General features: G+C 46.8%; 1 protein-coding gene across 2 annotated transcripts in view; it reads right to left on the bottom strand.

The window, feature by feature from the left end:
• Tex26 (testis expressed 26) overlaps positions 1-25,701 on the bottom strand; it is a 35,518-nt gene extending 9,817 nt beyond the window's left edge. The window contains exons 1-5 of one of the 2 annotated variants that reach the window (XM_052168699.1): positions 25,606-25,701; positions 19,214-19,295; positions 11,783-11,948; positions 7,741-7,885; positions 2,551-2,727 (exon numbers count right to left, since the gene is read on the bottom strand). In XM_052168699.1, coding sequence (XP_052024659.1) covers positions 2,551-2,727; positions 7,741-7,885; positions 11,783-11,948; positions 19,214-19,295; positions 25,606-25,666 — 631 coding nt within the window. In that variant the 5' untranslated portion in view covers positions 25,667-25,701. Of the gene's footprint in view, positions 1-2,550; positions 2,728-7,740; positions 7,886-11,782; positions 11,949-19,213; positions 19,299-25,605 lie in introns of both variants that reach the window. The other variant, XM_052168698.1, reaches the window with a different exon arrangement.
• Between the last annotated feature and the right edge of the window lie 104 nt (positions 25,702-25,805).

Raw genomic sequence — 25,805 nt, forward strand, 5'->3', positions numbered from 1 at the left:
CCTGACCCCAGCCGGAAGTCTATTCAGCACCCTTACCGGAAACTACCTAGTCGTCCTACCAATGACTTAGTGGCGGTGCCAAACTGCTGGGGGCTGGGAGTGGGAGGGATGGGAGGCGTGGTCCAAAGGCTTGAGTGTGGTCAACATTCTCAGAAAACCAGCTCTTTCTATGTTATGCTCTTACACAGTGTGTAAAGTTTGCCACTTGCTTAATAATAAATGGACTTTGTAAAAGTTTTGTTTTCAATCAGGACATCCCTGTGTATCCTCAGAGGGGCACTCGAAGAGATCCCCCTTTCCGCTGAGTGACCTAGGAAGCCTTAGGGTGAGCACTTTAGCAGGCAGGTACTGGCCATTCAGACTAGAAGCAGTCATGGAAGCAGGCAACCCCAACCACTCATATTTGAATTATGACTCGGTTAATGTGAATTCTGGGATTTTAAAAAAGGAAGACACAATGTTTTAAAAAGGTGATATTTTAAAAAAGTAAGTGGTCCAATATTTGTAAAACGCTAACACCTTATGTACCGTCCCCGGCTCCAGGTGTCCTCCTTTTAAGGAATCAAATGTAAGGAACAGGCTGGAGAAGAGACCTCAGTATCTGACCCTCACCTCCCACCCCCAATCCCATGTGGAGAGTCTGGAAACCAGAGTCTGGAAACTGCTTTAACTGAGAAAGAACATGTAGGAGGCATGACCAGTGGTTTCTTAGTCAGGGTTTCTATTCCTGCACAAGCATCATGACCAAGAAGCAAGTTGGGGAGAAAAGGGTTTATTCAGCTTACACTTCCACACTGCTGTTCATCACCAAAGGAAGTCAGGACTGGAACTCAAGCAGGTCAGGAAGCAGGAGCTGATGCAGAGGCCATGGAGGGATGTTTCTTAATGGCTTGCTTCCCCTGGCTTGCTCAGCTTGCTCTCTTAGAGAACCCAAGACTACCAGCCCAGGGATGGCACCACCCACAAGGGACCCTCCCCACTTGATCACTAATGGAGAAAATGCCCCACAGCTGGATCTCATGGAGGCATCCCCTTTCTTCAACAACTCTAGTCTGTGTCAAGTTGACACAAAACCCGCCAGTACAAGTGGCTTCCATGGGATAGAAGATTTCTATACTCATTAACCTCCTTCTAGAAACAGAATCAGTGGCTATACACTTAGAAAGAACTCTCCCAGCCGTAAGAAGTTGTTTCAAGCAGTTGGATTGTCTGACAAAGAAGTCACCACCTTGGAGTGTGGAGCATTGCCCTGAGTGATAATCAAGGATGGAGTCAGCCCTCCACAAAGATGGGCCACCCCTCTTTGTTACCACCTGGAATTCACACATGACCCAAGGCTCTGGACCGGAAGTCTGTGTTCTCCTTCTATCATGTAGGCCTCGGGTATTGAACTTAGGTGATTGGGCTTGGCTGCAATCACCTTTACCCGCTAAGTCATGTCATCAGCCCATCAAGTTATTTCTTAACAAGTGACTTCGAGTTGCCTGGTGTCAGAAATTTTAAAAACATTCCCACCAAAAGTGATAGGAATCAGGATCATGAAAGAACACTTGCTCAGAGAGAGAGAGCTAAACCTGAGGCTGTATGGGTGACAAGCCCAGCGTGATTCCTGTCTAATCTCTGCAACTTTAGGGCATCTCCTAACTCCATCATTGCTTCACCCAGGGTACCCACAGTGCCATCTCTTTAAGGCATAAGATGGCCGCCTTCTGGGATTCACTGTTCCCTCACCCCGAGGTTGGGAGCTGCAGTAGCATGGGAATTCTGCATGGTTATTATCAGAACTGTCTGACAGGGACTCCTATGCCAATCAGTCCTGGAGAAAGGAGCTGGCGATGCCAAGCCCTAACAGCAACCGCTGCTTCTAAAAAACAAAACAAAACCAAAAACAAATAAAACAAAAACTACTGCTGTGCAAACTTTAACTTCAGGGCTTAAACCCAAAGGTGGAACCTGAAGATGGAGAAACAGTACTCAAGAGACCTTTCTCGGGAGCCAGGCAGGGTGAGTCAAAGTGGCAGTGATTCAGAAAACTGTGTAGTCACAGTGTAGGCGCAATCCACAACTGTTCTGCACGCTGGACACCAGCGCAGACCCAAAGTCCTAGGTACAGGGGCTGGAGAGATGACTCCGGGGTTAAGAGCACTGGCTGCTCTTACAGAGAGCACACGTTCAATTCTCAGTGCCAACATGGTAGCTCATAACCACCTGTAACTCCAGTCCTAGGGGATCCAAGGCCCTCTTCTGGTTTTCTCTGTCACACATGTGACACACAGATACACACGAAGGTAAAGCACCCATACACATTAAAAAACAAAAACAAAATCAAAAAGTCCCAGTTTCTATCTCCCTCACCCCTCACCCTTGCACTTTGGTCTCTTGGTTTAATGGATGTTTGAGACAGACCCAAGTCCCGTCCTTGTCAGCTAACATTAAAACTCTTTCCTTTCAAAAGTCAGTGCTATGGTGGTAGCTTCTGGGCATCGGGTCAAGATCCCTGGTGGGGGATGCAGGGATCTGTGCAGCTGTAATACCCAAAGGCTCACTTACCTAGACCCTGGGAAGGAATAGGCAGGCTTGAGTAGCATCCGTATTTGAAACTAAAATCCTTCAATTCGGGAATCTTAGCGGGAATTTGGTAATTATATCGAAATTCAGTGTCCAGAGGCCGGGGAAGGGATGATTTCCAGTCCCGGGACCTTTTTAAACTTTTCATGATCTTCTTAACTGGGGTGAGAAGGGGAGACAACGGTTACCATGGTGAACCATGTCTGAGTGGCTTGCCACTGAGTCGTGCTTTGCCCAGTGGCTACAATGCGCACCATTAACACCGACTCTTCTTGTAGACCTCTTGGAGGGGGTGTAGTCTGTGTTCTCTCTGAGTGCTTCAACCAAGAAAAACTTTCCACTCTCAGACATGGGAGTAGATGCCCAACTGGCCATAGTTTTGGAATAGCTAGATTTTCGTGTCTCTGAGGCAAGTCCTTAGGAGCATGTTACTGGGGCCTCTCACCCTTGGCCTTTGTGAGGCAAACACGAGGGAGAGATTTTGGGTATGGCCAAAATTGCCATATGAAACAAGATTCCCAGTTAAATCGGAATGCCACATGAACAGTGATCGCTTTTTTCTTAGTCTGACTACGCACACATATCCATTACCTGATCCAGATCATAATCCATTTAACTGGACAGCCTGTTGTTTTTATTTGCTGAACTTCACAGCCCCAAATGGATTGGCAGTTACCTTCTCACTGCTGGGAGTGAGCTGGTCAAAGGGTAGCCCCTACTGACAGAGGGCTGAGGGGCATCACTGACATTAGTGGAAATAGCATCATTATTTCTTCAAAGTATTTCCACTAAAACCCTCCATAATGTAGGCTCAGTTTTCCTCAGCCATATTGTATTGGCTGGTTTTGTGTGCCAACTTGACACAAGCTGGAGTTACCACAGAGAAAGGAGCTTCAGTTGGGGAAATGCCTCCATGAGATACAACTGTAAGGCATTTTTCTCAATTAGTGATCAAGGGGGGAAGGGCCCCATGGTGGGTGATGCCATCTCTGGGCTGGTATTCTTGGGTTCTATAAGAGAGCAGGCTGAGCAAGCCAAAGGAAGCAAGCCAGTAAGAAACATCCCTCCATGGCCTCTGCATCAGCTGCTTCCTGACCTGCTTGAGTTCCAGTCCTGACTTCCTTTAGTGATAAACAGCAGTGTGGAAGTGGAAGCTGAATAAACCCTTTCCTCCCCAACTTGCTTCTTGGTCATCATGTTTGTGCAGGAATGGAAGCCCTGACGGAGACACACATTGCATGTGTCTTGTTTGGGTTCACGCTATTTGCCCCTTTTGTGCTTTTCTAAGATGGGAGGTTGTGGATAAAAAAACAACCCTCACCTAGCCAGAAACTGCCATTTTCTTTAAAGTGTAGTGGTGAGTCTCTCAGATTTATTTTCCATCGTTAACTCTGACACTACTATTACCAGTCAATCATGCCAACCCCAACCCCAGTAAAGATGCTGGGTCCCATTAAGATGGACACAAATTCCTGGAGCCTTCTATACTTTGTATAGCAGTTATCACATCTATTTTACATTGCTGAAGGTCCTAGGTTCGAGCCCCCGTGGAACCATGATGAAAAAAAAAGAAAATAATTCTTGGCCATGTGTGAGGGCAACCTGGTCTACATGGTGAGCTAAAGGCTAGCTAACCAGGAGTTAAATAGTGAGACCTTGTCTCAAAAACAAAACTAACCAAGCCTCTGCAGAAAGGCATGATCTAAAAGCAAACATAGATGACCACTCAAAATCGTCAGCACCACCAACACACGGACTATAACAAGGGGGAGCTGTTTTTGCTCTCTTCACTTGCTGTTGCAATTCGTCAAGGCCAAGTTCTCCAAGTTCAAATGTGCAAACAGCCAGTTTTTAATGTTTCCACTCATTCACTTTAGCTCACCAGTGTGTGAGCACTAAAAGCTAAGACATGGTCTCTAGGCTTTGGAAGCTCAAACAATTAAAGAAAGGAACGCACAATAGAACAGCAGTGTGTAATAGATCCTTAAACGTTCTGTTTGTTTGTTTGTTTGTTGTTTTTTGTTTTTTTTTTTACTTTGGTTTTTTCGAGACAGGGTTTCTCTGTGTAGCCCTGGCTGTCCTGGAGCTCACTCTGTAGACCAGGCTGGTCTCGAACTCAGAAATCCGCCTGCCTCTGCCTCCCAGAGTGCTGGTATTACAGGCTTGCGCCACCACCGCCTGGCTCTTAAACATTTTTATAATGGAAACACACACTCAAATAGGAGCACACACACACACACACACACACACACACACGGCCACTGAGATGAGAATCCAAGAGGCTTCCAGGATGGAAATGAAGCCAATGTCTAGCCTTAGATGGCAGATCAAAACAAGAAACCCCCCAGAGAAACTCTGTGGGATATACAGACAGAAGGAGCGAGCAGGGGCCTGCTGCATCTGTGGGATGAGTGTGGGGGCCACGGGGAGACCAATGGAGAGGAAGCAAGGATCACATGACACAAACCACCCCAGCAGAGGCATTTAGCTTTCCTCCCGAGGGCAACAGGTGACCCCAAGGGGTTTAAAGACAGAGCTGACATCGGACTTGCTCATCAATAAAACCCCCTGGACCCACCTAGGAAGGGAGGCCATCCAAGGAAAGTCATTGGCATCCTGAACCCAGAGAGGTCTGTGAGAAAGCAAGGGGTGGACAGACTGTGAGATTTAGGGAGCCGTCTTTGCCTGCACGAGGGGCAATGACCATTGGCTTTCACTGAGCAGACTAGAAACTCACGCCTTTCGTCAAGAACACTGAGACCAAATGCTCTCCTCTGGCCCTGACGTGCACGTGCAGACAACACTGGCCTTTGATCTCACAACCACCTAACTCCCAAATAGTGTTGTCCATACACTCTGTCATTCAGCAAGTATATCCCAAACTCTACCTGGATATCAAGCCCTCTGCTGGCCATGAGTGAACATGGCCTCTGAAGAGGGGTCTTACACTAAATATGAAAGATCAAAACAAAAACCAGCAAAAAGTAAGAACTTGGGATAAGAGGGACTGGGAAGATTCTCAGCCGTTAAGAGTTCTTACTGCTCTTGCAGAGGACCCAAGTTGGCTCCTAACACCCAGGTCAGGTGACTCATAACCACCTGTAATGCCAGCTTCAGGGACACCCAACATCTCTAGCCTCTAACCTCTGAGGGCTCCTCAGAGCCAAGGCCCTCAGCGGATGTCTCTGTATCTGGGACCCAAGGGCTCCAGCACCATGAGCGAAACTATTGTTTATACATTTCTCGCTGTGCTAGTCAGCTGTCATAACAGTGAGCCAATTCCTGACAGCAATTTACAGGAGAAGGGATTTATTTTGTGCTATCTTTTCAGAGGTTTTGGCTCATAGTCAGCTGGCTCCGTTGTGGCTGGGCCTTGGTAAGGTAGAACATAATGACAGAGAGGGTGTGGTGGAGCCAAGATTCTCACCCGTCTCCCAGAAGGCAGGAAACAGAGGCGGTGGGTCTGGATAAGATCTGCCCTTCAAAGGCCCACGTGGATTGCCCCTACCTCCTCCAGCCAGGCCCCTACTCCCTAAGCTTCAATTACTTCTCAAAATAATGCCACCCGCTGTTCAACATACCAGCTGTGCGGATATTCCACAGCGCCCACATAGCAGTATTCTGCTGCGGTAGAAAACCCGAGCCTTCCCTTTTCTTAACAAAGAATTGATATATAAATTGCTTCATTGTAACGAACTCAGATAAAAACATCACTCGCTGACTTAGTGACTCAAATGCTCACCCAGTCCCCAGACTTTTCTTAACTCATGGTTATTCTCTGCAAAGTAGAATCGAAGGAGGTCTGTACCCAGGCATCAGGAAGGTTAAGAGTGAGATGCTGGACGGGAAAAGAGAGAGAGAGAGAGACCACCAACTAGGAAGATCTCAACCAGCCCCACTCTTGGAATCCCAGTGGTCCTGTGCTTAGCTCTCTGGTTCTACAAAGTACTCACTTCAAAGCTCGATCCCTGATTGCTCATTTAAATCAGCTAAAGAGAGGCCTGTCTCTGGACATGGTTCTGCCTGGCTAATTCCTCATCACCCGCTGGCACTGGAAAGGGAGATCTGGTGTTCTTTTCCCTCCCTCCTCCTCCTGTTCCCGGTGCCCCTTCTCCTTCCTTATCCTCCCCTCCCTTTCCCCGGTTGCCCTTCTCTCCTCCGTCTCCCCCTGCCTATTATACATTACTCTTCTCTTTGCTTTCTTCTCGCTTTGTGTTTTTGAGACCGTTGGCTGCCTCGATTAATCTCAACTGGAGGTTTCTACCCTGCCTTGATCATTCAGTTCCCAGATAACCAACACAAAACGTTTATATTTATAATAATCCTTAATCATCACCAGAGCTGGGCAGATATCTACCCTCTGTGCGATTATGTCCCTGCCCATAACCCTGAGACATGATGTGCCGTATTCTGCCTGGGTCACTTCCGTTCTGACTAGCCAGCCCTCGTGGCCAGTTCTCACAATCCCTTACTCCATGGTGTCTTCTCCTCTCTCCACCTTCACTCTCTCTCTCCTCATGGTCGTGCCTCAGACCCCAAGCCCAGGAACTGAAACTCCACCTACCTGTCTTCCGCCCAGCTATAGGCTGTCAGCATCTTTAGTCAACCAATAGTTTTAATTTAAGGAGCAAGGTTATATAGCATCACTTGATGTAGGTGAGGATTTCCTCATCCCTGGGGCAACCAGACCTTGGGGGCCCATATTCAGCATTATAAGACATAGCAAAAGACCAGATCTCAACAGTCTTGTATACACGGCAAGTTGTACACGTCTGAGTCCTCTTGCATTAATGGCCAAAGATGTGGCATTTACCACCAATCCTGGCTAATGGAGGTCTTTTCTAGCCTCTCCCTTCCATTGAAATAGATTGTTATAGCAGCAGACATTTCTTTATTTGCTTGTTTGCTTTGCAATGCTAAGGGTTCAACCCTAGGACTTAACACTTTCTAGGCAAATGCCCCCACTAAACAGCGTCCTAGCCAGCTACACTCCCTACAACATGTGCCTTTCTATAATTGGCTGCTTTTGTTGGTAAAATTTCTTGTCCCACACTAACTTCAGAGTTCCTGTAAGAGAAAGGCTACCTCCCAGCCACTTGACACAGCCATGGTGGGACCCGGGCCCTCGCCCAGAGAAAGGAGGAACGGCATACTTTGAGTCAGGTCCCTTACTTTGAGTCAGGTCCACGAAGTCTCTCTTGGTACGGGAGATGAACTGACTGGCTATTGCATCCTGTACCTTTTCCATGGAAGGAGGCTCTATCCAAGGGAGCTGTTGCTTTTGGTTCCCTCTAGGGTGTGTCCACTGAACGGATTCCTGTTGGCATAAGGAACCCAGTCAGGCCCACTTCACGGAGTCGAGAATGCACACGAGTGTTTGTGTGTCTGTGTCCCTCCGGACCCTTTATCGCCAGCAGCCAGGCCCCTCGGTGGCTGCCTGTCAGAGAGCTTGACAGGAGGGTCAGGCAGTTACAAGCTATAACCTGAGCACTGACCCAGGTACTTTTCTCACTGGGAGAAAATTGGAGAGAAAAGCAACTGAAGGGGGGAAATGATCTGAGAGTTATAATCTATTGTGACAGGGGTCTCGAGGTGGCAAGGTCCGAGAGAGCTGGTCACACTGCATCCTTAGCTGGTAAGTTGAGGCAGATAAATGCTCTCTACTCAGGGAGGGAACTCAGCTGCCTTCCTCCTCCCCAATCCCCCTTTTTATTCATTATAGGACCGGAGCTACCAGGAATGGCAAACCCTCATTCAGAGTGTGTCTTGCCTCAGTTAAAGTTCTCTGCAAACTCCAAGACACCCAGAGCAGGATGTCCGGGATGCGAGATCAAATCCAGTCAAGTTGACAATGAAGGCTGAACTCTCGCAGGTGACCTTCGCCTACTGCTCTGACCTTTGACGCTGGCAAGGAAAGCAGACTGTCAGTTTCATGGGTTGAGACTCTCATATAAACAAAATTCATGTTAATTCTGGGTCCTGGTGACGTGTTTGAGAGACTTTCTCAGACTCCAAGACTCTGAGGAAAGAGCCTCCCCTCCCCATAGAGCTGCAGCCGCGTGCTGGTGGCAAAGGCTGGAGGAGCAGAGGGGGGGAGGGGTTCCTTTTGACCTCCAAAGAGAGCCAGTGACTATGCAAGCTGACACTGCCCCCTTCCCTGCCTTCCCCTCCCATGACTGTGTGTTGTTAGCTTTCATTGCCAATTTGACTGGATTTCATATCATCAAAGATGTGGCCGCCTGTGTGTCCGGGGGGCATTTCCAGAAAGGATTACCTGAGGGGATAAGACCCGACCTGAATGTGGGTAGCACCATTCCACGGTCCAGTCCCCCTCCCGTTCCCGTGATGCTCGACTCAACTGCAGCGGGGTAAACATGGACTGAACCCCCTAAAAGGCCAAGCCAAATAAGTCACCCATCTTTTCTTAGCCTGTCCCTCACTTAGTGACAGTGATACAAAAGTAACCGTGTTTGCCAGCTCCCTCAGAAAACGGTCCCACTAGCCAGAGAGCTCCGTGACCCACCGCTCCAGGTCCCAAGCTCTGCGCCTGCGCTCACAGCTGCTGTGCGGAGATGGTTCGGTGGGAGATCCATCCCTAAGGTGTTCCCAGTAGGCCAGTGCCAGCCTACGCCAGCAGTCCTGGGTTCTGTCTAGCAGCCTCAGTTCTCCCTTTCTGCTGGGTGGTTGCCTCCAACCCAAAGCAACTTGCTTTGCGTCCCCTGTCTCATAAAGAAAGCCCCATCTCCATCCCCGCCTCGCCCTCAAGCTAGTGATGTTCTTCTCAGAAGCACCTCGAATTCCGCATAATGGTTATGTCCCTGTTCTTTGCAGTACCCCGTCGCTCCTTTGTGATCTATCTGCTGAGAGAACAGTTACGGACATCGTGTGAGTGTGAAGATGCCACTGAGTGGACAGGTTCTCTGTCCCGATGCTGTTGACTGCATCCTTATCTTGCAGTTTAGCAAGCGACTCCCTCCAGGACACAGACCCGGGGCAGAGCCATTAGAATAGACTATCAGTTCTGATTGGGCAAGACAGAATGAGCTACATGATATACATTGTATCTCTCTGTGTAATGGCAGCAGCTGTTGAGACTCGGCGATTTAATAGTGTCCTCAGTCTGGCGCTCAGCTCACACACACACACACACACACACACACACACACACACACACGTCTGGTGAGCTAGCGCCTGTTAGCTGAAAACATTCCTGAGTTCTGGGACAGCGCCTAGCGAAATTCCTTAACTGGGAGCTGGAGAGACCCAGCATTAACAGCTCTGGCTACTCTTGCAGAGAACCCAGCTTTGATTCCCATCACCCACCCCATGTGGCAGCTCAGAAACACCTGTAACTTCAGTTTCCAGGTCTAACACCCTCTACTGGCCTCCATGGGTACCAGATATACACCATGTTGCATAGACAGATTTACAGGCAAAATATCTATACACATAAAATTTAGGGGGAAAAAAGTCTTTAGTATTACTTCAGATAAAGGGAAACCTCGTATATGCATATGTGTATACATTTACAATAATTACAAATTATTTTGCATTGTTTTTAATTTTTAAAGATGTATTTATCGAGGCTAGGGTGCAGCAGCACTTGGGAGACACAGGCAGGCAGATCTCTGAGTTCGAGGTCAGCCTGGACTATAAAAAAAGTTCTAGGACAACCAGGGATACACAGAGAGATCCTGTTTTTTTTTTTTTTTAAGATTTACTTATTTTCATTTCTTGTGTTATGAGCATATATATGTATATATGTATGTGTGTATGTGCACATCGTGCTTCAGAGGAAGAAGTCATCCAGTTTCCTAGAACAGGAATTATGAATGGTTGTGAGCTGCCACGTGGGTTCTGGGAACTGAGCCTGGGTCCTCTGCAAGAGCATCAAGTGCTCTTAATGGCCGAACCAGTGGAGGCCATGAGGAGACTCATTAAGTGTTGCATGGTGTATGTTCTGCTTCTCAAGTCTACATCCTCAGACTCATCTACCTGCTGACAGACTTCCAATCCCTGTGCCTTCCCATATCCCCCATCGCCCTTCCCCACCACAGAGTCCTCCACAGGTTCCTGCCCAGGCTGCAGCATCAGCACCACACATACAAGTCAGAACAGCGAGTGTTTTCTTTCCTTCTCTCTTAGTCATCAGCATCCATTCTACCACCTCGTCATCTGCCAGATGCCCCCTGGTGGCTCCAACCCAGATGGCAGCTGCGCAAACGAAATCCTTTACAATAGAACACAGTGCCAAGAACAAACAACAGGAGGACCTGAAGCCTCCATCCTCTGGGGAAGATAATTGGAGATATCTCTCCGGGCTGTGCTCCCCTTGGGTAGGAGGGGAAATTCTAAAGAGAAGTAATAATGATGAAAGACGGGGAGGTTTAAGTGTCCAAAAACGTGATCGTAGACTCAAGTACTTGTGCAAGCCTCTTCCTAACGGCACTATGTACAATAATCAAAATGTAGGACCAGCCCAAAGGTAGATCGCTGGATAAATGGATGAGAAAACTGTGGCATAGTGTGTAGTATTATTTAACTGTGAAAAGTCCTGATGCTGCTATAACAGGGGGAACCCAGAAAGTCGTACTAACTGGAAGAAACCAGACATAAAAATCACAGTACATGATCTCTCGTGTAAACTATCCACGATGGGTAATCCATAGAGATTAAAAGTGGATGGGGGAGGGGCTGGAGAGAGGGCTCAGTGGTTAGAGCACTGGCTGTTCCTTTTTTGGCAGAGGACCCAGGTTCAGTTCCCAACACATACTTGGAAGCTCACAACCATCTGTAACCAGGCATGCATGAGGTACATACAATAAAGGCAAAACACTCACACACATAAAATAATTTTTTAAAAATCAGATTGGTGGGTGTGAGGGTAAGAGAAGAGGGGATAAGAGTGACTCCAGTGGGTGAAGAAAATACAATATAGAGATGGTAGAACACAAAACCACGCATGTACTAAACATCGCTGACTTGTTCCCATTGTAGGAGCTAATTTCATAATACATGAACATCACTTCAGCTTTTTAAGATGTCTGAACTCTAGGGAGTAGAAATAGGGGGGAGGCATGAGACCATGAAGGAGAGACAGCAAGGTGGAGCATGTCTTTCAGACCACAGACAGACAGATGGATGGACTCAGCAAGGTTCTTACAGGCTGAAGACAGTGTTGCATCTGCAGACGAATAGCTAGTATCTTACTTACTTGACCGGGATGAGTTTTGTGGTTCCTTACTCCTCTTGAAGTCCCAGTTTTTACCATATTTTCTTTAGAACGTAGTTTCCAGGTATACTCATCATGGTATTGGGTCTCATTCAGAATAGGATCACTAAGCGAGTAAGTATATCCTAATCTTCTGGTGCTCTTTGGGCTATAAAAGCAAAAGGTAGAAATTAGAGTAAGGGACGATATCTTGGTCTCGGTGTCTGTTCCAGATACAGTCACAAGATACTTTGACAACAACCTCAATGGAGAAAGGGTCTCCTTTGCCCCACAGCTCAAGAGCCAATCCCTCTTGGAAGGTCAAGGTGGCCGGAACCTGAAGCAGGCAGCCACTTCACAACCAACACCCAGAAAACAGAGAGTAATGAATGCTTAGTTCCCTTCCTCCGTAACACAGTTCAGGAACCCAGCCAGGGAATGGTGCCGCCCACAGTGGATGAGTCTTTTCACCTCCATCAACGCAATCAATATAGAATTCCCTCACAGGCACACCCCAGACCTGTTCCGGAGGCCAGTCTCGGTATTATCAGGTTGAGAACTTCAAAGAGATCAAATCCAAAACACTACCGTGACACTCATGTCAAACTGTTTTGTGTGTTATACGATTTTTAAAGAAGATTTGCTGGTTTAAGATTTAATGCCAGGATGTTACTGAATTTTCAGATTCCCTTAATAAAACCAACGCTTTACGTTGGGACAACAACAAGACATAAAATGAAATGGAGAATAACAATCTAAACCGTATCTGAGTGATTTTTCAAGAGTTGCATATTCTCATTCCAAAGATTACTTCAATGCAACTGACTAGTTGGTGAATGAAAGTGGTTCTCTAGAGAGATATTCTAGTGGGTTAAAGGAAAAGACCTGTGAATTAAGATATTGCTTGTCTTTTAAACATTTCAAAAATAAGATTTTTACTGATATATGTGCACTGGTATGTTATATGTGCATGGATATTTTATATGTGCACGGGTATTTTATATGTGTACCATCTACAAGCCTATTGCCTGATGGGGCACCGGATCCTGCGAACTGGAGTTACAGACGGAGGTGAGTCTCTGTGTAAGTGGTGAGGACAGAACCCAGGTCCTCTGGAACAGCAACCAGTGCTCTTATCCACTGAGCCACCTCCCTGGCTCCGGACATTCTACTTCAGTGTGCAAGTCTCCACTGAAACTCAGGTTGCCAACACCAACTCACAGCTCAAGGCAGTTAGAGCACCGTTCTTCCAGACGGCCTGTGGTTCTATTCTAAGGAAGCCACATGGCAGCTCAAAACTGTATCTCCAGTTCCAGGAGATCCGACATCTTCACACAGACATACATTCAGACAAAATACCAACACACATGAAATAAATAAGTCACCAAATACTATCATCAGATATTAACACTAGATGACCTAGCCCCCTGCCCCAGGCATTACTCCCATTTGATATTATCATGAGACATTACCACCAGATACTATGCACTGCTGGATGTTTATACCATCACACATTAAGTATTATTATTATTTTTTTTGCTGAAATACAAAATATGAATCAACTGGAATCTTTGGCCTATTGAATTACGACAAATGCAAAAAGAGGGAGGAATGGACTCACTGGGGGAAACTGAGTAGAGAGTTTTCAGGGACGCCTGCTTGTCACCAGGGATGTCCTAGGCTCCCCTTCTGTGGTAGGGAAAGGGCAGCGTTGGGTCTGGGTATCCCAGGCTGAGCCCGATGCTTCAATTCCCACGCCTGGGGCAGCCTGGCTCAGTCACATCTGTCCCTGTCTCCTAGCAGTTATAAAATGTTCATCTGTCTTAGGGAGAGCCTCCTAAGAGAGCATGTAGGGGCGCCTGGCAGTGGTGGCGCACACCTTTAATCCCAGCACTCAGGAGGCAGAGGCAGGCAGATTTCTGAGTTCAAGGCCAGCCTGTTCGACAGAGTGAGTTCCAGGACAGCCAGGGCTACATAGAGAAACCCTGTCTCAAAACACACACACACACACACACACACACACACACACACACATACACACACACACAGAGAGAGAGAGAGAGAGAGAGAGAGAGAGAGAGAGAGAGAGAGCATGTAGAGTACTTTAAATGTCTCTTCTCCTCACATATTTAAAGTTAAGCATTTTTGGTTTTCAGCTTATAAAAAAGTCCCTGGGAAATGTCATTAGCTGGAGAGGAAAATGAGTCTGAACGCGGGAAACCGCACAAGCTGCTGTCAGCGCTTTAAATAGAACCAAACTTCCCGGGCCATCATGCTCCAAGATTACCAGATAAAACTGGTTCAGAAGAATCGTGTGCTGCTTGGTGCTTTTCAGAGTTAGGGGTCATTGTTCAATGGGATATCTTAATCTCGTGTTTCATCTAATCAGGTTGTAATGTTCACTGCAATGTAGTCAATCCAATGGTGCTATAAATCAATGAAGCTGTTTATAAAAGAGAGACAGAGAGACAGATAGAAACAGAGACTCAGACAGCCAGACAGTCAGACAGCCAGAAAAACACAGAGAGACAGACTCAGACATAGAGAGACAGAGACACAAGACAGAGTCTAACTATGTGGCACAGCCTGACTTCAAACTAGCCATCTTCCTCAGCCTCCTAAGTGCTGGGATCCCGGGCATGGGCCACTTTGCCTGGTTGACTCTGACATTTAAGTGTAGTTGCTACTTATTCTCAAAAGTTTAGCACCGTGTTCTGTATAGCAGTGTATTTAACTAGGGGACGTCACCTATTTGTTTTGAGATTGAGACAGGATTCCACTATGTAGCCCTGTACAGTCTGGAATTTATAGTCGTAGACCATTCTGGTCTTGAAATCACAAAGAGGGAGGAGGGGGGAGAAAGGATCCACCTGCCTCTGGGATTAAAGGCATGTCACACACACACACAAAAGATTATGTTTCAATTTTTAAAATAGTTCTTAAATATAACATTTTTGTGACTAGTAAGTGCAGGTAGATTTCATCTTGATAGAAAATAAGAATAGTTTTGCAACTTTGGCAACAAAAACTGCTGTTACCAAATACTCAAAGATGGTATAAACCGTACAAATTAAAATTTTAGTTCCAAGAGTTAGAAAAAAATGTATTTAAATCTGTGATAGTTAAAAGCCTTTCTTTTAAAAGTTCTATCTGGAGAGATGGTTCAGCGGTTAAGAGCACTGGCTGCTCTTCCAAAAGGTCGTGAGTTCAAATCCCAGCAGCCACATGGTGGCTCACTACCATCTGTAATTGGCTCTAATGCCCTCTTCTGGTGTGTCTGAAGACAGTGACACTGACAATGAGCTCATATATACATAAAATAAATACATATTTTTTTTAAAAGTTCTATCAGGTTTGGAGAGATTTCTGAATGGTCAGCACACTGGCTTTTCTTTCAGAGGACCCAGGTCCTATTCCCAATACCCACATGATGGCTCACAATCATCTGTGACTCCAGTTCCAGGCCTCCAAAGCCCTCTCCAGGCCTCCTCAAGCCTCAGGCAAGCATGTGGGACACAGTTATAAATGAAGGCGAACCATTCACACACATAAAATAAAAACAAATTAAAAAAATGCATCCACAAACATTTGTCAAAATTCCTGTTTTGCTTTCTGAGTGCGTCTTGAGTTAGATAACATTTTAAATAGTTACATCCCAGTAAAAGATCAATCGGCATACTCCAGCAGCTGTCTGATCAGGTGATCTGTGTACTTCTCAGTCTGTGACATGGGGACTAACTAAGTAGATGACGGGGCATGACATTTGCTTTCAATAAAATGGGATGGGCTCCCCACCAAGTCACCAGCAGGTCAGTCATTAACAATCGCCTCGTGATTTCTGGCATCTAAGTGACACCCTGTCACTGGATCTCTCTCTCTCTCTCTCTCTCTCTGACAATCTGCTCATTCATAGATGGCTGAATTTTCTTGTCACTAGCATCAGTCCACTGAAAAAACAATCAAAAGCAGAAGACAGTTGATGTCCGGGGGCCTGTCACCCTAAAAATCACAGCATGGGGAGCTGGATACATGAGCTTACTAATTATTAACTTCATTTTATTAATATATATATACATATATATGTATACACACACATATATTGCTTTGAGCAATCAGGTGCTTAAAATAACTGATAACTGAACTCTTTAGGTCATAGATAATGCTTGAAACTTATTTTCTATGAATACATCCAGTTACAAAGAAGTGTAATCGGGCGATTGATAAATTGCTATCACAATCTAAATGTCCTTCAACTGGAGAAAAGATGATGAAAACGTGGTGCATATACGACATTTGGTGTATGGGAAGTATCGCACAGTGCATATGTGCTACATATACAGCTTTAAATATGTCCGCTCTGCAGCTGTAAAGGGCAGTGAAATCTGCCTGTAGATTCATGGACTAGAAATGATCATTTGGTCATTGGGTAACTCTGACCCCAAAAGACGAACACTGCCTGCTTTCTCCCGTGGTACCGAGCTCCACATCTTCGTATGTAAATCTCACTTCTCGTCAAAGAAATATTTGCAACATACAGAGATCATTACAGAAAACTCTAACCAATCAAAATACAAAGAGCAAGTGACTCTGTGGTGCCCAGTCCTGTGTGCCCCGCTCCAGTCGATGCATCTAGAGTTGGACTCCTGCACCCAAGGCTCAGGGATAACTGTGGACAAGGGTGAGAGGTGGGGCGGGGGTGGGGAAAGGATTGCAAGGGCCACAGGGACAGGACATTTGCTGTGAACTTGCATCTCCTAGAAATGCCAATGAAGCGACGCCCAGAAGTCTCACCAGCATGGCTGCCTGAACAAGACTGGACCAGGGATGACACCGACAGACATGCTAACGCGGAAAAGGGAACTCTCACAAGGCCTCAACCCCAGGCAAAGGACTGCAGACAGCGAAAGATAACTGAGAGTGGGAGAAACACCTTCCCCAGGGAAGAGCACACCAATTGCTTTCCAACGCCAAGTGGTCAGCCCTGAAATCATGTACATAACAAGCAATATTATATGGACTAAGAAGGTTGTATTTATATATTTAGGAATGTATATGTGTATGTGTGTGTATATATATATGTATGCATATATGTATATATATACACATACATGTCAATATTAAATAACAAATAGGAGCCATGAATTAGAGAAACATGGGGAGCTCACATGGAAAGAATTGAAGAGAGGAAAGGAAGCGGTAAAATGATATAACTATATTTTAATTAAAGAGTGAGGAATAAACACGTCACAGCACGGGGAACGTTTCTGAATGTATTGAAGCATTTAAGGAGGAAAAAAAAGACAACTTTGGGAGTAAAGAAAGAAGACAGATTTGAAGCTAGACTAGGCTGTTAGGCTAGTTCCACAGCAGCCTGAGCTACATTGTAAGACTGTTTCAAAAACCAAGGGGAACCGAACACTGCTTAGCAGTTACAAGCACTTGCTACTCCTGCTAAGGACCTGTGTTTGGTGGCTCACAGCTGTCTGTGACACCAGTTCCAGGGACTCTACCATCCTCTTCTGAACTCTGTAGGTCCTGCATGCATGTGATACATACATACATACATACGTGTAGGTGAAAACTCAGGTATATAAATTTTTTTAAATAAAAATAAGTAAGTGAATAAAGAAGCATTGGATCCAGGTTGTACCTCAGGGGTAGGTTGCTTACCTAAGTCTCTGGGTTTCAGCAGCAGCAGCAACAGCAGCAAAGGAATAAAATTAGCAAAAGGAGTTCATTTTTCAAGTCATATGTCATATATAGTGGTGGCCGAGCAAATGAACTAGAAAATGATCCCAGTTGATATTAATGTGCTAAGGCATTTGAAGTCCCCACTGAGAATGATTAAAATTTTATCTCAAAATATCAGTATTTAGATTGGGCTAGAAGTATCCTTTGTAGCTATAAAAACTTTTTTTAAAAAAATGTGAATTTGAAAGGCACTGAACATCTCTGGTTTTCTCTGTCGTCCCAAATGGTCCCTCTTTGGACAGCTGACAGTGCCTGTGGACCAGTAGGGGACAGTGGTAACTCCCCCAGCTCAGTGAGACATCCAGCCACTCAGACATTAAGAATCTGCAATTTAGCCGGGCGGTGGTGGCGCACGCCTGTAATCCCAGCACTCTGGGAGGCAGAGGCAGGCGGATCTCTGAGTTCGAGGCCAGCCTGGTCTACAGAGTGAGTTCCAGGACAGCCAGGGCTACACAGAGAAACCCTGTCTCGAAAAAACCAAATCCAAAAAAAAAAAAAAAAAGAATCTGCAGCTTTGCACTGCTGTGTGTCAAACATTTTATTCGTCTATGAATGAAAATTAACTTCTTAGACCTAACTGCTCTGTTAGTGGCTTGAGAACTCGGAAGACGCTCCCTCCATTGCTGGATAAGGATCCTTATACCCTTTGCACCAACAGTAAAACTGAGCCCGGGGTGGCGTCATGCCTTCCTGGGTGGCAGAAATAACAAGGGCTAGCAAAGAGTCTCCTAAGTGGATTCTGCTTACAGAACAGTGCAGTGTAGGCGCTGGCTGCTGATCTTACACTTGTCAGTCACACAGTGAAAGACAGGGTTATCTACTCTCGGCTATTCACTGTTGGTTGGGTTGAGCAGTGTCCTCCGTAAACTCGGGTATTTCAGTACTCGATGGCACTGTTTGGGAGAAGTTATGAAACCTTTAGGAGGTGCATACCAGCTGGAGGAAGCTCATTTCTGTGGGCATGTGGGTTTTGAGAGTTAGAGCCTAGCCCACTTCCGGTTTGCCCTCTTGGGCTTTGCAGCTGAAGGTGATCTCTCAGCTTCGTGTTCCTGCTGTCACACACGTCCGCTAACGTTCTGAAACCATTTGTCTAAAGCAACTCTTACCCCTATCATAGCAACAGAAAAATAACTGAGACACTTCCCCTCCACGGATCTCAGAAGGGGCCAAAAAGCCCACAGCCTTCGCTCGCAGGAGTCTACGGGAGAAGCTGCGAGCTGACGCTGGCTGCAGTAACGGGAAAGTGGAAGGAAGTACCGAGCGAGCTGCCTGCTGTGAGCGTCTGGGACGGCATGGGTGCTAGTGGTGATACACACACACACACACACACACACACACACACACACACATACACACACAGAGTCATCAGTAGCTGCACTGCCTGCCTGCTCTGGCCTGTGGGAGATACGCAAGTCCTTCATCTTGTCTATCAACACAGTCTATACCGACTCACAGCGCTCGGTGGCATTGGGAAGAACCAGTAGGTGATATTTTTTTCTGATTTCAGCAAGTCTAGCCTTGAAGTTTGCAAGGTGAATTCTTAAGATTCGTGATGGAATGCATAGCGCACTGGAGACCCTGCCCTACTAGTGTTTCCGGTTGCTATTTCTACTTGATTTGGATTAATAAAAGGCGAAGCCGGATTGCAGTGGGTAGGTCGATGTGGCGCAAGCAGACACCTACCGTATTAACTCAGGCACTATCCCTCTTTTAGGTGTGAATGCTGTCTTCATCGTGGTAGCGTAGGAATCCCAGTTGGTGTCACCTGCTAAAAGGACACCAGGGCGATTTGAAATGTGGCAAAGCAGAAAATCCTAACCAGATGTTATTTCCACAATTAAAATAATATTGTAAAAGAAAAAAAAATCTGTACAATGATTTCATCTTAGGGTCTAATGGTCAATTTAGGTCTCAGCAGGAAAGGGAAGATGGACATTATTGTCAGCTTTATGCTAACATTAAAGCAGGCCCGTTACCTTTTCTGAGCATTCCTACAAGGTATTTTTTTTTTTATGTGTAGCATGTCACATGAGCTAGTGACTGAAGAGGCCAGAAGGGGGCATCAGATGGTTGTGAGCTGCCTGGTGTCGGGGGTTGGAACTGAACTGGGGTCCCTGCAAGAACTGGCAGTGCTCTGAACTGAGCCTTCTCTCCAGTCCTGAATGTATGCTATTTTAACAATGCCAAGGATGATGTCGGAAAGTGTGAAGAAAGCAGTTGATTTGAATTCTACTTTAGGTGTCCCCTATCATATGTTAATGACCAACTTGCATTATTAGGAAAATGTAGGGACTTCAAAGTTGGCTCAAGACACCTCAAGATCAAGTTCTCAGCACAAAGGAGGTTTACTTCTCCAAGAGGGACAAAGAGCAGGGATAAGGAACAAAGACAGGAGATGCAGGATGAGGGAGAAGGGGAAGGGAACAGGGAAAGGGGAACCCTGTCCCAGAGGGGACAAAGGTCTGCCTCTGGATAGAGAGGAGACAGATGCAGCCCACAGGCAAATGGTGGTTTGCCAAGGTAAAGGGGGAACCCTGTGCTAAGATGAGGTGTTTAATTTTAATTGCATGTTAATTAGGTGAACCAAAGGGGGCTTTTGATTGCTGGACTTCAATACTACCACTCGGTGGTCAGCCTCAGGAGGAGGAGGAAGTGGTCAAATAAGGGAATAGACCTTGGGGGCTAGCTTCAGGAATGTAAGGGATTTTTTTTAAAGCAAAGCAGAAGGAATAAGGGAGGAAGATGATGCTCGAGCTGGCAAGAGTCCCTTCAGAAAATCTGAGCATGCACTGGCATCCTGGACATCTCCTTACCCCATCTCATGTCCAGCATAACTGTCCTCAGGCCTCCTCCCTGCCGCCTGTGCCAACAGTCCTGCCTATTTTGATCTGCATGAGGCAGAACAAAAGCAACTTAAGAGAGCATGGGAAAGAAAACTGCCTTCAGGGAGCGGGCGTGTTGGCACAAAGATACCTCAGACGGGGATGCTAAAGACAAAAACCAAACAAACAAAAAAATCAAAAACAAAAAACCCGCTTAGGGCCAGAAGTTGACAACCTTGTGCTTCCCCGAATTACAACTCCTCTCCTTAAACATAAAAAAAAAAAAAAAAAAAAAAAAAAAAAAAAAAAAACACCTCACCATCTCATCAAGAAATAAGTAAACTTGCTTCTATGTCTTAACATTTAAACTTGAAGCTTTGCTTCATCGTTAAAGTCTGTTGTAAGTTACACCATGAAGTGAAAGAAAGCCATGGGGTCGTTGGTGTGAGCTCATCGTAAAGACAGGGAAGCTGGGTGCGCCCTGGGAAAGTGTCTTCTCAGTTCAGTCCTTCATACGCTTTCTCATTGAAATTCTTTCTGCAACGAAGCCTCGGATCTGGCTTGAAAGTAAGACCTGAAGTGCTGCGGGCAGCAGTAAGGAGCTGCATCTCTGCATCTGCCTCCCTTGGCATATATCCATGGGTATATTATCATATACATACATACATACATACATACATACATACATACATACATATATACATACATACACACACACATACACATAAACAGGCATAATAGTTTGAATGAGAATGCTCCCGCATAAGCTCCTATCATTGAATACTTAGTAACCAGTTGGGTGATTTGCGAAGGATTAGGGGCGTGGCCTTGTTGGGGCGTGGCCTAGTTGGGAAACCCTGTCCACTGTGGATGGATTGAGGTTTTAAAAGCTCCCCACCCTGTTACTCTGCCTCATGTTTGTGGATCTGCTCCAGGACCATGCGGGCTTGCCTGCTGACACGTTCCTAGACACAATGACCATGGACTCTAACCCTCTGGAATGGTAAGCCCCCAAAATAAATGCCTTCTTTTATTAGTCACTTTGGTCACAGGGTTTTGTCACTGGGCCCGAAGCCACAAAGGTCTGTTTCCCGGGCTACCTGAGCAGAGACCAGTAGCTTCTGTCTGCTCTCTCGTCCTGACGCATTTGACGCCCATCTGACCTCCAGTCCATCCCTGATTTGTGTTGAGTGCTCACCCTACCGTAATCCGGTTTTGTCAGTTATGTGTATGCTTTGACCTCCGCTGATAAAGTTCCTGAAAATGGTGTGATCAGAGTTAATCCTCTTTAGTACTTGAGAATCAATAACCCATAAGGACAGTGTCCAAACTGTTTCTGGTGAGATCTTTGTATGTCTCTGAAATAGAAAAGTAACTAAGATGATAGGGTTTGGCATTTGCCATTTTGACTTACAATTCATATAGAAATTCCCTTATTCTTGCATATGTGGTAAAAATCCTGGGATTAATTAAGACCAAGAAGGAACCCAGGGAAACAGGCTGTAGACAACAGCTGGCTAACCCAGGAGAAAACTAGCATGTGGTGTCCTGAAAGGTATAGAAAGTCTTCACCTGATGGAGGAGGAAATAGCGCCAGATGATTCCAGAAGCACGTTGAGATCTGCTTGTGGGTTAGTATTTTAGTCAACTACAGTTCAAAACCATCAAAGGGAAAATTCTAGAAATTAGCTTGTATGTTTAAATTGCCTGTCATTTTGAGTTCAGTGATAAAAATCTCAGGCCTTCCAGCTTGCATTGTCTATATCCACGCTGCGTACACCGCCTGCCCTGTGGTAACTCAGTCAGTTTCTTACAGGTCGCAGTGACTTGTAGGTAGGACCAATATCAAATATAATTTCAGAGTACATCGCCTTCAACGTCAAGTCAAAATTCAGTCGTTTTTTTCCATGTCGCATTCCTGGGTAATTATTACTTTTTATACTGTATAAGAATATGCATTGGAATTTCTCTTTATTTGGGTATAGGTGTATGCGTGTGGAGAGGTGTGTTTGTGTGTGACTTTCAACAGACACAAATATGCTGGAGAACTCTGGTGAGCCTGCTTCAGGTGGCGCCTTCCTGTCAATCACACGGATGAGCAAGTTCCTGCTGTGGTCTTTATTCTGCTGAGGAAAACCGAGGACAGCCGAGGTCAGGGGAGGACAGCCGAGGTCAGGGGAGGATAGCCGAGGTCAGGCGAAGACAGCCGAGGTCAGGCGAGGACAGCCGAGGTCAGGAGAAAACAGCCGAGGTTAGCCGAAGACAGCCGAGGTCAGCCGAAGACTGGCAGCTGGCAGCGAGGTCGGCTGAGCGCCTGGTTCTAGGAGACTGTTGGGACAGGAGAAGCAGGCCTGGCTGCCTCCAGGGCCCGAAGCCAAGAAGGTCTCCTGTTTCCCAGGCTACCTAAGCAGAGACCAGTAGCTTCTGTCTGCTCTCCAGTCCTGACGCATTTGATGCCCATCTGACCTCCAGTCCATCCCTGATTTGTGTTGAGCGCTCACCCTACCGTAATCCGGTTTTGTCAGTTATGTGTATGCTTTGACCTCCGTTTGATAAAGTTCCTGAAAAATGGTGTAATCGGAGTTAATCCTCTTTAGCACTTGAGAATCAATAATCCATAAGGACAGCATCCAAACTGTTTCTGGTGAGGTCTTTGTATGTCTCTGGTGTCTCAGTGGTCGGTAGCATCCCCGAGGCTTTCTCTGTGGCTCCATACCCAGTGTGTCCTGTGACTCTGCGGTCCTTCTAGATGGTTCTTTCTTCTCTAGCTCTAGTTCCTCTGGTCCTCTGCTAACATCGCGGTCACCATTGGGGCACAGGGCCCTGGCCTGCTTTGGGAACGCACACCACCAGTGGAGATGCTGTGTGTCCTGAGGGACACAGATTCAGCATGGGGGTGACGTCCTGTGAGATCCTGTCTCCTTGAAGAGGTCGCTCAGATGTGGGGGCGGGGAGTGAGGGCATTTCCTAGAGCGATTAAATGGGGGCATCTGAGCTATGGTTTAGTTTGATACTGGTCTGGCAGGGAAACAGAACTGTGAAGTCAAGAGGCACAGGAAATGGCCCACTGTGAGTGAAGAGTCTGCTGGCCAAGGCCCCTTTCACTGCCTACCTCATAAAGCCTGGTAACCATGATGAGTTAACCTTGGTGTTCCTGGTTATGTAAATAATCAGGGTGTAGTGAGTGACATAAGCCTTGAAGGAGGGAAGAACAGTCTCTGAGTTTGAGACCAGAGTTTTCCAGGCTAGCCAAGGCTACACAGTGAAACCCTGGGGGGGTTGGGGGGGCAGAAATCCTGGCCTGCAGCCTCAAGAGACACAAGCCCCTGCCTGCACTTAGAACCTAGGGCTGGCCAGTGCACACATGACTTAATGTTTTAAGCCAGGACTCTGTAGCAACTGTGACAAGAGGACAATAGCCCAGGCTTGCTCACTTAATCTCAGGAGTGACTCAACAACAGGCAGCTGTCTCCTCTTTGGGGACCAAAGGTTGGATATGACATATTGCACACTCCTCTTGGGTGACTTTAATAGTAATGGAAGAGGGGGTTGTGGCTGTGACAGACAGATCCGAGACTGAAGGGGCAGATGACCCACGAAGGCTGAACGGAAGAGATCTGTATCAACTCGGCATCCTCTCAACAGCCTGACACTCTTCCTTGCACTCTCAGCTTCTGGAAGGTTCCAAGGAGAACAGGAAGGTGGTTTTGTTCACACTGGGGCGGAGGTGCTATTGGGCCATGCATGAAACCACCTGGTCAACAGGGGTAGTTCAGTCTGAACATCTGAGTTAGGTGCTGTGCCGGCTAGGTTTATGTCAACTTGACACAGGCTGGAGTTATCACAGAGAAAGAAGTTTCAGTTAAGGAAGTGCCTCCATGAGATCCAGCTGTAAGGCATTTTCTCAATTAGTGATCAAGGGGGAGGGCCCCTTGTGGGTGGTACCATCCCTGGGCTGGAAGTCTTGGGTTCTATAAGAGAGCAAGCTGAGCAAGCCAGGGGAAGCAAGCCAATAAGGAACATCCCTCCATGGCCTCTGCATCAGCTCCTGCTTCCTGACCTGCTTGAGTTCCAGTCCTGACTTCCTTTGGTGATGAACAGCAGTGTGGAAATGTAAGCTGAATAAACCCTTTCCTCCCCAACTTGCTTCTTGATGTTTGTGCAGGAATAGAAACCCTGACTAAGACAGGTGTTGAGTGTAGACAGTTCCTGGCAATTTATGTAGCTCCAGAAGTCCTGTGGTATGTTATCAATTTGGTAAGAAGAGGAATCCTAACTCTTTATCTGTTCCAGACAAGCAGGGAGGCCACTGGCCTTGGAGAAATCCTGACAGAGTGCTTAGAAAAAAGGACAATGGAAAATAAGGAGTCCCCTTGGGAATCCTGGGAGCTTTTCCCTCCTCTATCTCCTGACCTTGAGATTCTATAGAATCTGGGGGGAAAAATCAACATTTTTAACTAAATACGCTCCTCCCCGCCCACCCCTGCTTTCCTTTCTTGTTTATAGAGAACTAGATTGGAGTGTAAACACCCACTTCATTGTTCTCTTAGGAGCCTCATTCTAAAGAATCCTCAAAGCCCGTTAGCCAGCTCGGCTAGCCGGCTGCAGCCGGCTATTATAGCTCGGAAGGGATGGATAAGCTGACTGTGCACTCAGTAATAATGCTACTCGTGTCGCAGCTAACAGCCAGGGGAGGTTGTCTTTCCACCAGCGCAAAAACGCTGAGCTGGTAAACCCGCTGCCTCCGCAAGCAGAACAACAGAACAAGGCTCTCTCCATCTGTCACCTGGTGTCTTTGAAACCGGCTCAGCTCGCAGGCCGTCTGCAGGCAGAGCAGCCCCGGCCGGCCGCTCCCGCCCCCTCCCCCAGCCCCACCCCCCACCCCCGCCCGCCCCACTGTATTTACTGTTTGTGACTTAAAGAACCAGCCGGCTCCTTCTCTCCCTCCCAAGCGTCCCCAATTCTGTTCATTCATCTGACCCCCGTTGTCCTTGGAAGGACGTTGGCTTTATCACGTCCCCTCAGGGGGGTCCTGAAGTATTTAAGGGACACCCTAGAGTTTTAGAGAGGAAAGTAGAAAGGGCTGGACAGGAGCGAGGTCAAGGGCTGCTGATCATTCTCCCTGACTCACTTGTGTCTCCCTGCTTTCTCTAAGAGCAAGGCAAACCCCTCACGAGAAGTGCCTTATTAAAACAACTCCACGGCACACACAGCACACCACGCCCCGCAGACCCGCGGCGTGGGCAGTCTTACTTGACTGGAGCTTGGGGTCACATTGAGTGGGGCACGGAACCCCGTTCCTATACCGGGCCATCTTGTTCCAAAAGGCCGTCTTCCAGACCCGACAAGGCAGAATTACTCCACTCCGTGCCCCACCCTCAGAGCGTGCCTTTGTGATGCGTCGCTATGGAGACACCGCAAGCCTTCTTTCAGTCTCCGCCCCTGGGCCCAGA

Source organism: Apodemus sylvaticus, chromosome 22 (assembly GCF_947179515.1).
Source record: "Apodemus sylvaticus chromosome 22, mApoSyl1.1, whole genome shotgun sequence".
In the NCBI taxonomy this organism is placed as follows: domain Eukaryota; kingdom Metazoa; phylum Chordata; class Mammalia; order Rodentia; family Muridae; genus Apodemus; species Apodemus sylvaticus.